The sequence below is a fragment of the Salmo salar genome, chromosome ssa16 (genome assembly GCF_905237065.1).
Source record: "Salmo salar chromosome ssa16, Ssal_v3.1, whole genome shotgun sequence".
Lineage (NCBI taxonomy): Eukaryota > Metazoa > Chordata > Actinopteri > Salmoniformes > Salmonidae > Salmo > Salmo salar.
In genome coordinates this window covers 85590988-85604977 of record NC_059457.1, presented here as the reverse complement: position 1 = coordinate 85604977, position 13990 = coordinate 85590988, and the positions used below count along the sequence as shown (strand labels likewise).

The window sequence follows — 13990 nt, the reverse complement described above, 5'->3', positions numbered from 1 at the left end:
CACCTGTGTAATGATCTTGCTGTTTAATCAGCTTCTTGATAGTCCACCCACCTGACAGGTGTGGCATATTTTGGCAAAGGAGAAATGCTCACTAACAGGGATATAAACAAGGATGTAAACAAATTTGTGCACAAAATTAGAGAGAAATAAGCTTGGAACATTTGTGGGATCATTTATTTCAGCTTCATGAAACTTGGGACCAACACTTTACATGCTGCTTTTATGAGGTTGGAATAATACTGTCAAATGTAGAAAATTATGATAATGACCTTTTAAGTGTAAGAGGTGTTTAAAGTACATTTCAGCCTGTTCTGGTGGGGTGGTTTTGGCCTGCCTAGTGACATCACCAGGAGGTAAATTAGTCAATAGACCAATAAGAAAGACGTCGAAACCTCTCTGCCAATAACAGATAATTTTCAGTTTTCCAGACCACTCCCAGACAGTCATAGCTAAATTCTTGCTTGAGAAATGGCTCTTTGCTAACAAGCTATTTTAGTTTCTTTTTGACCATTTTAATTAAAAACAATCACAGTAAGGTACTTCATTGTTACCCAGAAATGATTTAATATTGAGAATTTAAATAAATAAAACTTCTGCATTGGACCTTTAACCCTGAAGAGAGGATGTAGCAGTCTGGTCTCAGAGTTACAGCCCTGTCTCAGACTGAGAAAAGATGGGGCAAAGTGCTGTTTGTCTGCAGAGCAGAGCTAAGACATGCCGCGGGGAGCTCTTGTCTGCTTTGTCTGTAGAAACCTCACATATGTGTGTTGGTCCGTCTCCATATCAGTAGCTGGTGAGAGTAGTGTGTTTGCATCCGGGTCTCTGGCATGCCACAAGACTGTTTTAGCCTGCAGAGCTATAGCCAAGGCGATTGCTCCCTCAGCCTGCTGCTTCTTTGTAGTTAACTCTCAGCCTAGCCGCTGGTCTTTGTAGTCCTCGCAGCCTAGCCGCTGGTCTTTGTAGTCCTCGCAGCCTAGCCGCTGGTCTTTGTAGTCCTCGCAGCCTAGCCGCTGGTCTTTGTAGTTCTCTCAGCCCTGCTTCCAGTGTTGGCTCACGAGCTAAAGCCAGTCTTAGCCCGGGTAGCTAATGTGAGTCTTCAGGTCTACAACAAGGTTTCTCCCAGCCCTGCTGTTTGGTCCTTGACATCCAGTTTGTGCACCACCCTGAAGGCCTCTAGGAACTCGTTGAAGTCGATGCTGCCATCCTTGTTGAAGTCTATACTCTTAGCCAGTTCATCTATGGCCCGGTCATCCACCTCCACACCTAGGTGAGCACTAAACAGACGCCAGGTCTGACGGAACTCCTCGATGGAAATCTGACCTGGATGGGGAAAGACAGTGAGAGAATCTAAGAAATACTAAAAGCTTTTCTTTCTAACAAGCTAATGGTTAATGTAGCATGATGTGAACTAGCAGGCTTAGGAGCTGTAATAGTTATCATTAGAGTAACATGTACCAGAGTGGTCTTTGTCCATGATGTTGAAGATAATCTCAAGGTCTGTTCGATATCTGTAAAGAGTTTCAGCCAAGTTTGGAGTGACCTGAACAAAACACATAGAGAGAGTTTCTGTGAAAGGAGCAGCTTTATTCAACAGCTTTATTGATTACCAAATAACATCAATCAATTGATCGATCAGTCTCTTCCTGGTTCTGACCTGGGCTATGGGTTGTCCCGGGCCCATGTCCTCGAAGCAGGACTGGTAGTTGATTCTGCCATCTGGTGCCAGCTGTGCCAGGCGCGGGCGCAGAGTCCTCCAGGGCAGGTCCAGTCTCAGGACTGACTCCACCACCAGGGCCCACTCACTGACAGAGATACAGCCTGGAACAGACAGACAGTCTAACTCACTGACAGACAGAGATACAGCCGGGGACAGTCTAACTAACTGACAGAGGTATAGCCTGGAACAGACACAGCACAGAGTCACTAATGATACACAATGATGGGCGCGTTCCAGGTGATCTTTATGGCAGGTGGCTACACATCTCGGAATATGACTATGTCATAGGAGTTTGGGGTGTTCTTTAACAGCTGGCAGGCAGTGTGTGTGTGTGTGTTATTGCAAAAATATCTTACCACTGTTACTTGTGTCATACTGCTGAAAGGCAGCCATGAGTTCTGAGCGGTGAGCAAACAGCTTCTCCTGTACAGCCCTTACAGCCGAACCCTCTGCCACATTCACCCTGCGGATGGACACACACACACACGATAATCAACTCATTGTCACGCTCTGTATGTAGAGACCAGTAGGAACCATGATCCCCTACCTCCACCTCCACCCGAGCCCCAACCTCCATCCCAGCCCCTACCTCCACCTCCAGGCCCCTACCTCCACCTCCAGCCCCTACCTCCACCTCCAGCCCTTACCTCCACCTCCAGCCCCTACCTCCACCTCCAGCCCCTACCTCCACCTCCAGCCCCTACCTCCACCTCCAGCCCCTACCTCCACCTCCAGCCCCTACCTACAACCCCAACCTACAACCCCAACACATCCAACCCTGCCTCCACCTCCATCTCCACCCCAAACCCCACCTCCACCCCAGTCCCTACACATCCAACCCAGCCTCCACCTCCAACCTCCACATTCAACCCAGCCCCTCCCTCCACCTCCAACCCAGACTCCAACCCAGCCCCCAACCCAGCCTCCAACCCAGCCCCCGCCTCCGCCTCCAACCCAGCCCCCGCCTCCGCCTCCAACCCAGCCCCCGCCTCCAACCCAGCCCCCCGCCTCCGCCTCCAACCCAGCCCCCGCCTCCAACCCAGCCCCCAACCCCAGCCCCAACCCCGCCTCCAACCCCGCCTCAACCCCCGCCTCCCCGCCTCCAACCCAGCCCCCGCCTCCAACCCAGCCCCCGCCTCCAACCCAGCCCCCCGCCTCCACCTCCAACCCAGCCCCCACCTCCACCTCCAACCCCAGCCCCTACCTCCACCTCCAACCCCAGCCCCCTACCTCCACCTCCAACCCAGCCCCCGCCTCCACCTCCAACCCAGCCCCTACCTCCACCTCCAACCCAGCCCCCCTACCTCCACCTCCAACCCAGCCCCTACCTCCACCTCCAACCCAGCCCCCTACCTCCACCTCCAACCCAGCCCCCTACCTCCACCTCCAACCCAGCCCCCTACCTCCACCTCCAACCCAGCCCCCTACCTCCACCTCCAACCCAGCCCCCTACCTCCACCTCCAACCCAGCCCCTACCTCCACCTCCAACCCAGCCCCTGCCTCCACCTCCAACCCAGCCCCTACCTCCACCTCCAACCCAGCCCCTACCTCCACCTCCAACCCAGCCCCAACCTCCACCACCAACCCAGCCCCCTACCTCCACCTCCAACCCAGCCCCTACCTCCACCTCCAACCCAGCCCCTACCTCCACCTCCAACCCAGCCCCTACCTCCACCTCCAACCCAGCCCCTACCTCCACCTCCAACCCAGCCCCTACCTCCACCTCCAACCCAGCCCCTACCTCTGAGTCAGGGTGAGTTTCCTGGTGTTCCTGCTGACCTGGTACTGGAAGAAGCGAGGGACCAGCTCTCTGCCCAGCTTAATGTAGGCTCCACGGTTACTACCCTCCTCATAGTAGTTAGACGCAGAGAAAATGGTGATCACCTGAAAGAACAAAATACACATATATCTTATAGAGCTAGTCCTGTTGTCTACTAGCCATGGGAAGGGGGGGGTCCGAGACATATTAACGATCATATATCTAATAGGGCTAGTCCTGTTGTCTACTAGCCATGGGAAGGGGGGGGGTCCGAGACATATTAACTATCATATATCTAATAGAGCTAGTCCTGTTGTCTACTAGCCATGGGAAGGGGGGGGGTCCGAGACATATTAACGATCATATATCTAATAGGGCTAGTCCTGTTGTCTACTAGCCATGGGGGGGTCCCAGACATTAACTATCATATATCTAATAGAGCTAGTCCTGTTGTCTACTAGCCATGGGCGGGGGGGTCCCAGACATATTAACTATCATATACAGGGCTAGTCCTGTTGTCTACTAGCCATGGGAAGGGGGGTCCCAGACATATTAACTATCATATATCTAATAGAGCTAGTCCTGTTGTCTACTAGCCATGGGGGGGGGGTCCCAGACATATTAACTATCATATATCTAATAGAGCTAGTCCTGTTGTCTACTAGCCATGGGGAAGGGGGGGGGGTCCCGAGACATATTAACTATCATATATCTAATAGAGCTAGTCCTGTTGTCTACTAGCCATGGGGGGGGGGGGGTCCCAGTCATATTAACTATCATATCTAATAGAGCTAGTCCTGTTGTCTACTAGCCATGGGGAAGGGGGGGGTCCCAGTCATATTAACGATCATATACTAATAGGGCTAGTCCTGTTGTCTACTAGCCATGGGGAGGGGGGTCCCAGACATTTAACTATCATATACTAGGCTAGTCCTGTTGTCTACTAGCCATGGGGGGGGTCCCAGACATATAACTATCATATATCTAATAGAGCTAGTCCTGTTGTCTACTAGCCATGGGCGGGGGGGTCCCAGACATATAACTATCATATATCTAAAGAGCTAGTCCTGTTGTCTACTAGCCATGGGCGGGGGGTCCCAGACATATTAACTATCATATATCTAATAGAGCTAGTCCTGTTGTCTACTAGCCATGGGGGGGGGTCCCAGACATATTAACTATCATATATCTAATAGAGCTAGTCCTGTTGTCTACTAGCCATGGGGGGAGGGGGGGGTCCCAGACATATTAACTATCATATATCTTATACAGCTAGTCCTGTTCAATAGAGATTAGAAGCAGGCCTAAGAAATCACCTGTCCGTCGTGGCAGAGTTCGTAGCCCTCCTGTTTACACTCATGTGATCTGATCAGCAGAGTCATGCCGTGTCTCTCCAGCAGGCGTCTGGTCACGTCTGGCCCGAAGTAACTGCCTCCTCCCCTGAAGGTGTTGGGACTGCAGCCTGGCTGGCTCTTCGGGTCGCTCCACAGCAAATCTACTACCTTCAACATGAGACAGAATGGTCACTACTACCGGAATGCAGGATTGGTGCATAGAATAACTTCCTGTTAGACAATGTTTCAACTATATATCAACTTTACTAGGAAGAGAAAAGAGCAGGAAACCAAATTCTGCAAGTCTATTTTGTTATCTTCTTGATCCACCGAACCACCACGGTTTGGCCTCCAGCCTGTAGGTGGCGCTCTGCTCTCACCTGTTTCCACTCCAACTCCTCCCTGGGCGGCTGACAGACGGGGAGGGCAGTGAAGGAGTCCAGGAAAGGCACCTAACAATAACTATATTATTAATATTGTTGTTATTATTATTATTGGTTATTATTATCATCAATAGGAAAAACACCTGGAGGTTGTCGGTGGGACTGAGCATGCTGGGAGAAAGGCAGCGGCGCAGAGTGAGGCGGGACGACCCCCGGGGGGAGCACAGCGAGGATGAGGAGGAAGAGCTGCCCTGTCTGGTGAGGTGACGTCTCTTCTTGGGGATGTTGCCATGGTCCTGACCCCTGCTCCTACACCGGGGGCTCTCTGGCTGGCCCCTACACCGGGGGCTCTCTGGCTGGCCATGGTCCTGGCCCCTGCTTCTACACCGGGGGCTCTCTGCCTGGCCATGGTCCTGGCCCCTGCTTCTACACCGGGGGCTCTCTGCCTGGCCATGGTCCTGACACCTGCTTCTACACCGGGGGCTCTCTGCCTGGCCATGGTCCTGACACCTGCTTCTACACCGGGGGCTCTCTGCCTGGCCCCTGCTCCTATACCGGGGGCTCTCTGGCTGGCCCTGAGTAGAGTAGAGAATCTTTATTATCCCTGAGGGTAAACTTTACAGCTGATAGCCAATAAAATACAAAATAAAACAAGAACACAATGTAATACTGAACATCCTACTATATCAGGACCTGACCTGTCTACTGCTCCTAGTCTCTCCATCCTACTGTATCAGGACCTGACCTGTCTACTGCTCCTAGTCTCTCCATCCTACTATATCAGGACCTGACCTGTCTACTGCTCCTAGTCTCTCCATCCTACTGTATCAGGACCTGACCTGACTACTGCTCCTAGTCATCTCCATCCTACTGTATCAGGAACTGACCTGACTACTGCTCCTAGTCACCTCCATCCTACTGTATCAGGACCTGTCTACTGCTCCTAGTCACCTCCATCCTACTGTATCAGGACCTGACCTGTCTACTGCTCCTAGTCACCTCCATCCTACTGTATCAGGAACTGACCTGACTACTGCTCCTAGTCACCTCCATCCTACTGTATCAGGACCTGACCCGTCTACTGCTCCTAGTCACCTCCATCCTACTGTATCAGGACCTGACCTGTCTACTGCTCCTAGTCATCTCCATCCTACTGTATCAGGACCTGACCTGACTACTGCTCCTAGTCACCTCCATCCTACTGTATCAGGACCTGACCCGTCTACTGCTCCTAGTCACCTCCATCCTACTGTATCAGGACCTGACCCGACTACTGCTCCTAGTCACCTCCATCCTACTGTATCAGGACCTGACCTGTCTACTGCTCCTAGTCACCTCCATCCTACTGTATCAGGACCTGACCTGTCTACTGCTCCTAGTCACCTCCATCCTACTGTATCAGGACCTGACCCGACTACTGCTCCTAGTCACCTCCATCCTACTGTATCAGGACCTGACCTGTCTACTGCTCCTAGTCACCTCCATCCTACTGTATCAGGACCTGACCAGTCTACTGTCCCTAGTCACCTCCATCCTACTGTATCAGGACCTGACCCGTCTACTGCTCCTAGTCACCTCCATCCTACTGTATCAGGACCTGACTACTGCTCCTAGTCACCTCCATCCTACTGTATCAGGACCTGACCTGACTACTGCTCCTAGTCACCTCCATCCTACTGTATCAGGACCTGTCTACTGCTCCTAGTCACCTCCATCCTACTGTATCAGGACCTGTCTACTGCTCCTAGTCACCTCCATCCTACTGTATCAGGACCTGACCTGTCTACTGCTCCTAGTCACCTCCATCCTACTGTATCAGGACCTGACTACTGCTCCTAGTCACCTCCATCCTACTGTATCAGGACCTGACCCGACTACTGCTCCTAGTCACCTCCATCCTACTGTATCAGGACCTGACCTGTCTACTGCTCCTAGTCACCTCCATCCTACTGTATCAGGACCTGACCCGTCTACTGCTCCTAGTCACCTCCATCCTACTGTATCAGGACCTGACCTGTCTACTGCTCCTAGTCATCCTAATGTATCAGGACCTGACCTGTCTACTGCTCCTAGTCACCTCCATCCTACTGTATCAGGACCTGACCTGTCTACTGCTCCTAGTCACCTCCATCCTACTGTATCAGGACCTGAACTGTCTACTGCTCCTAGTCACCTCCATCCTACTGTATCAGGACCTGACCTGACTACTGCTCCTAGTCACCTCCATCCTACTGTATCAGGACCTGACCCGTCTACTGCTCCTAGTCACCTCCATCCTACTGTATCAGGACCTGACCTGACTACTGCTCCTAGTCACCTCCATCCTACTGTATCAGGACCTGACCTGTCTACTGCTCCTAGTCACCTCCATCCTACTGTATCAGGACCTGACCCGTCTACTGCTCCTAGTCACCTCCATCCTACTGTATCAGGACCTGTCTACTGCTCCTAGTCACCTCCATCCTACTGTATCAGGACCTGACCCGTCTACTGCTCCTAGTCACCTCCATCCTACTGTATCAGGACCTGTCTACTGCTCCTAGTCACCTCCATCCTACTGTATCAGGACCTGACCTGTCTACTGCTCCTAGTCACCTCCATCCTACTGTATCAGGACCTGACCTGTCTACTGCTCCTAGTCACCTCCATCCTACTGTATCAGGACCTGACCTGTCTACTGCTCCTAGTCACCTCCATCCTACTGTATCAGGACCTGACTACTGCTCCTAGTCACCTCCATCCTACTGTATCAGGACCTGACCTGTCTACTGCTCCTAGTCACCTCCATCCTACTGTATCAGGACCTGACCTGTCTACTGCTCCTAGTCATCCTAATGTATCAGGACCTGACCTGACTACTGCTCCTAGTCACCTCCATCCTACTGTATCAGGACCTGACCTGTCTACTGCTCCTAGTCATCCTACTGTATCAGGACCTGACCTGACTACTGCTCCTAGTCATCCTACTGTATCAGGACCTGACTACTGCTCCTAGTCACCTCCATCCTACTGTATCAGGCCCTGACCTGACTACTGCTCCTAGTCACCTCCATCCTACTGTATCAGGACCTGACTACTGCTCCTAGTCACCTCCATCCTACTGTATCAGGCCCTGACCTGACTACTGCTCCTAGTCACCTCCATCCTACTGTATCAGGACCTGACCGGTCTACTGCTCCTAGTCACCTCCATCCTACTGTATCAGGACCTGACCTGTCTACTGCTCCTAGTCACCTCCATCCTACTGTATCAGGACCTGACCTGTCTACTGCTCCTAGTCACCTCCATCCTACTGTATCAGGACCTGACCTGTCTACTGCTCCTAGTCACCTCCATCCTACTGTATCAGGACCTGACCTGTCTACTGCTCCTAGTCACCTCCATCCTACTGTATCAGGACCTGACCTGTCTACTGCTCCTAGTCACCTCCATCCTACTGTATCAGGACCTGACCTGACTACTGCTCCTAGTCACCTCCATCCTACTGTATCAGGACCTGACCTGTCTACTGCTCCTAGTCACCTCCATCCTACTGTATCAGGACCTGACTACTGCTCCTAGTCACCTCCATCCTACTGTATCAGGACCTGACCTGACTACTGCTCCTAGTCACCTCCATCCTACTGTATCAGGACCTGACCTGTCTACTGCTCCTAGTCACCTCCATCCTACTGTATCAGGACCTGACCTGTCTACTGCTCCTAGTCACCTCCATCCTACTGTATCAGGACCTGACCTGTCTACTGCTCCTAGTCACCTCCATCCTACTGTATCAGGACCTGACCCGTCTACTGCTCCTAGTCACCTCCATCCTACTGTATCAGGACCTGACCTGTCTACTGCTCCTAGTCACCTCCATCCTACTGTATCAGGACCTGACCTGTCTACTGCTCCTAGTCACCTCCATCCTACTGTATCAGGACCTGACCTGTCTACTGCTCCTAGTCACCTCCATCCTACTGTATCAGGACCTGACCTGTCTACTGCTCCTAGTCACCTCCATCCTACTGTATCAGGACCTGACCTGTCTACTGCTCCTAGTCACCTCCATCCTACTGTATCAGGACCTGACCTGTCTACTGCTCCTAGTCACCTCCATCCTACTGTATCAGGACCTGACCGGTCTACTGCTCCTAGTCACCTCCATCCTACTGTATCAGGACCTGACCCGTCTACTGCTCCTAGTCACCTCCATCCTACTGTATCAGGACCTGACCTGTCTACTGCTCCTAGTCACCTCCATCCTACTGTATCAGGACCTGACCTGTCTACTGCTCCTAGTCACCTCCATCCTACTGTATCAGGACCTGACCTGTCTACTGCTCCTAGTCACCTCCATCCTACTGTATCAGGACCTGACCTGTCTACTGCTCCTAGTCACCTCCATCCTACTGTATCAGGACCTGACCTGACTACTGCTCCTAGTCACCTCCATCCTACTGTATCAGGACCTGACCTGTCTACTGCTCCTAGTCACCTCCATCCTACTGTATCAGGACCTGACCTGTCTACTGCTCCTAGTCATCCTAATGTATCAGGACCTGACCTGACTACTGCTCCTAGTCACCTCCATCCTCCTGTATCAGGACCTGACCTGTCTACTGCTCCTAGTCACCTCCATCCTACTGTATCAGGAACTGACCTGACTACTGCTCCTAGTCACCTCCATCCTACTGTATCAGGACCTGACCCGTCTACTGCTCCTAGTCACCTCCATCCTACTGTATCAGGACCTGACCTGTCTACTGCTCCTAGTCACCTCCATCCTACTGTATCAGGACCTGACCTGACTACTGCTCCTAGTCACCTCCATCCTACTGTATCAGGACCTGACCCGACTACTGCTCCTAGTCACCTCCATCCTACTGTATCAGGACCTGACCTGTCTACTGCTCCTAGTCACCTCCATCCTACTGTATCAGGACCTGACCTGACTACTGCTCCTAGTCACCTCCATCCTACTGTATCAGGACCTGACCTGTCTACTGCTCCTAGTCACCTCCATCCTACTGTATCAGGACCTGACCCGTCTACTGCTCCTAGTCACCTCCATCCTACTGTATCAGGACCTGACCCGTCTACTGCTCCTAGTCACCTCCATCCTACTGTATCAGGACCTGACCCGTCTACTGCTCCTAGTCACCTCCATCCTACTGTATCAGGACCTGACCCGACTACTGCTCCTAGTCACCTCCATCCTACTGTATCAGGACCTGACCTGTCTACTGCTCCTAGTCACCTCCATCCTACTGTATCAGGACCTGACCTGTCTACTGCTCCTAGTCACCTCCATCCTACTGTATCAGGACCTGACCTGTCTACTGCTCCTAGTCACCTCCATCCTACTGTATCAGGACCTGACCCGTCTACTGCTCCTAGTCACCTCCATCCTACTGTATCAGGACCTGACCTGTCTACTGCTCCTAGTCACCTCCATCCTACTGTATCAGGACCTGACCTGTCTACTGCTCCTAGTCACCTCCATCCTACTGTATCAGGACCTGACCTGACTACTGCTCCTAGTCACCTCCATCCTACTGTATCAGGACCTGACCTGACTACTGCTCCTAGTCACCTCCATCCTACTGTATCAGGACCTGACCTGTCTACTGCTCCTAGTCACCTCCATCCTACTGTATCAGGACCTGACCTGTCTACTGCTCCTAGTCACCTCCATCCTACTGTATCAGGACCTGTCTACTGCTCCTAGTCACCTCCATCCTACTGTATCAGGACCTGACCTGTCTACTGCTCCTAGTCACCTCCATCCTACTGTATCAGGACCTGACCTGTCTACTGCTCCTAGTCACCTCCATCCTACTGTATCAGGACCTGACCTGTCTACTGCTCCTAGTCACCTCCATCCTACTGTATCAGGACCTGACCTGTCTACTGCTCCTAGTCACCTCCATCCTACTGTATCAGGACCTGACCTGTCTACTGCTCCTAGTCACCTCCATCCTACTGTATCAGGACCTGACCTGTCTACTGCTCCTAGTCACCTCCATCCTACTGTATCAGGACCTGACCTGTCTACTGCTCCTAGTCACCTCCATCCTACTGTATCAGGACCTGACCTGTCTACTGCTCCTAGTCACCTCCATCCTACTGTATCAGGACCTGACCTGTCTACTGCTCCTAGTCACCTCCATCCTACTGTATCAGGACCTGACCTGTCTACTGCTCCTAGTCACCTCCATCCTACTGTATCAGGACCTGACCTGTCTACTGCTCCTAGTCACCTCCATCCTACTGTATCAGGACCTGACCTGTCTACTGCTCCTAGTCACCTCCATCCTACTGTATCAGGACCTGACCTGTCTACTGCTCCTAGTCACCTCCATCCTACTGTATCAGGACCTGACCTGTCTACTGCTCCTAGTCACCTCCATCCTACTGTATCAGGACCTGACCTGACTACTGCTCCTAGTCACCTCCATCCTACTGTATCAGGACCTGACCTGTCTACTGCTCCTAGTCACCTCCATCCTACTGTATCAGGACCTGACCTGTCTACTGCTCCTAGTCACCTCCATCCTACTGTATCAGGACCTGACCCGTCTACTGCTCCTAGTCACCTCCATCCTACTGTATCAGGACCTGACCTGTCTACTGCTCCTAGTCACCTCCATCCTACTGTATCAGGACCTGACCTGTCTACTGCTCCTAGTCACCTCCATCCTACTGTATCAGGACCTGACCTGACTACTGCTCCTAGTCACCTCCATCCTACTGTATCAGGACCTGACCTGTCTACTGCTCCTAGTCACCTCCATCCTACTGTATCAGGACCTGACCTGTCTACTGCTCCTAGTCACCTCCATCCTACTGTATCAGGACCTGACCTGTCTACTGCTCCTAGTCACCTCCATCCTACTGTATCAGGACCTGACCTGTCTACTGCTCCTAGTCACCTCCATCCTACTGTATCAGGACCTGACTGTCTACTGCTCCTAGTCACCTCCATCCTACTGTATCAGGACCTGACCTGTCTACTGCTCCTAGTCACCTCCATCCTACTGTATCAGGACCTGACCTGTCTACTGCTCCTAGTCACCTCCATCCTACTGTATCAGGACCTGACCTGTCTACTGCTCCTAGTCACCTCCATCCTACTGTATCAGGACCTGACCTGTCTACTGCTCCTAGTCACCTCCATCCTACTGTATCAGGACCTGACCTGCTACTGCTCCTAGTCACCTCCATCCTACTGTATCAGGACCTGCCGTCTACTGCTCCTAGTCACCTCCATCCTACTGTATCAGGACCTGACCTGTCTACTGCTCCTAGTCACCTCCATCCTACTGTATCAGGACCTGACCTGTCTACTGCTCCTAGTCACCTCCATCCTACTGTATCAGGACCTGACCTGTCTACTGCTCCTAGTCACCTCCATCCTACTGTATCAGGACCTGACCTGTCTACTGCTCCTAGTCACCTCCATCCTACTGTATCAGGACCTGACCCGTCTACTGCTCCTAGTCACCTCCATCCTACTGTATCAGGACCTGACCTGTCTACTGCTCCTAGTCACCTCCATCCTACTGTATCAGGACCTGACCTGTCTACTGCTCCTAGTCACCTCCATCCTACTGTATCAGGACCTGACCTGTCTACTGCTCCTAGTCACCTCCATCCTACTGTATCAGGACCTGACCTGTCTACTGCTCCTAGTCACCTCCATCCTACTGTATCAGGACCTGACCTGTCTACTGCTCCTAGTCACCTCCATCCTACTGTATCAGGACCTGACCTGTCTACTGCTCCTAGTCACCTCCATCCTACTGTATCAGGACCTGACCTGTCTACTGCTCCTAGTCACCTCCATCCTACTGTATCAGGACCTGACCTGTCTACTGCTCCTAGTCACCTCCATCCTACTGTATCAGGACCTGACCTGTCTACTGCTCCTAGTCACCTCCATCCTACTGTATCAGGACCTGACCTGTCTACTGCTCCTAGTCACCTCCATCCTACTGTATCAGGACCTGACCTGTCTACTGCTCCTAGTCACCTCCATCCTACTGTATCAGGACCTGACCTGTCTACTGCTCCTAGTCACCTCCATCCTACTGTATCAGGACCTGACCTGTCTACTGCTCCTAGTCACCTCCATCCTACTGTATCAGGACCTGACCTGACTACTGCTCCTAGTCACCTCCATCCTACTGTATCAGGACCTGACCTGTCTACTGCTCCTAGTCACCTCCATCCTACTGTATCAGGACCTGACCTGTCTACTGCTCCTAGTCACCTCCATCCTACTGTATCAGGACCTGACCTGTCTACTGCTCCTAGTCACCTCCATCCTACTGTATCAGGACCTGACCTGTCTACTGCTCCTAGTCACCTCCATCCTACTGTATCAGGACCTGACCTGTCTACTGCTCCTAGTCACCTCCATCCTACTGTATCAGGACCTGACCTGTCTACTGCTCCTAGTCACCTCCATCCTACTGTATCAGGACCTGACCTGTCTACTGCTCCTAGTCACCTCCATCCTACTGTATCAGGACCTGACCTGTCTACTGCTCCTAGTCACCTCCATCCTACTGTATCAGGACCTGACCCGTCTACTGCTCCTAGTCACCTCCATCCTACTGTATCAGGACCTGACCCGTCTACTGCTCCTAGTCACCTCCATCCTACTGTATCAGGACCTGACCTGTCTACTGCTCCTAGTCACCTCCATCCTACTGTATCAGGACCTGACCCGACTACTGCTCCTAGTCACCTCCATCCTACTGTATCAGGACCTGACCTGTCTACTGCTCCTAGTCATCCTACTGTATCAGG

The 13990-nt window shown here is 52.2% G+C and overlaps 1 protein-coding gene across 3 annotated transcripts in view; it reads right to left on the bottom strand.

Moving 5' to 3' along the window:
• Positions 1-1078: 1078 nt before the first annotated feature.
• Positions 1079-13990, bottom strand: part of ppef1 (protein phosphatase, EF-hand calcium binding domain 1) — a 91862-nt gene continuing 78950 nt past the window's right edge. For all 3 annotated transcript variants that reach the window (XM_045698320.1, XM_045698321.1, XM_045698322.1), the window contains 8 exons: positions 5338-5769; positions 5192-5263; positions 4794-4979; positions 3460-3602; positions 2074-2180; positions 1655-1818; positions 1456-1540; positions 1079-1320 (listed from right to left, as the gene is read on the bottom strand). In XM_045698320.1, the coding sequence (XP_045554276.1) occupies positions 1103-1320; positions 1456-1540; positions 1655-1818; positions 2074-2180; positions 3460-3602; positions 4794-4979; positions 5192-5263; positions 5338-5769 (1407 nt within the window). In that variant the 3' untranslated portion in view covers positions 1079-1102. The remainder of the gene's footprint in view (positions 1321-1455; positions 1541-1654; positions 1819-2073; positions 2181-3459; positions 3603-4793; positions 4980-5191; positions 5264-5337; positions 5770-13990) is intronic.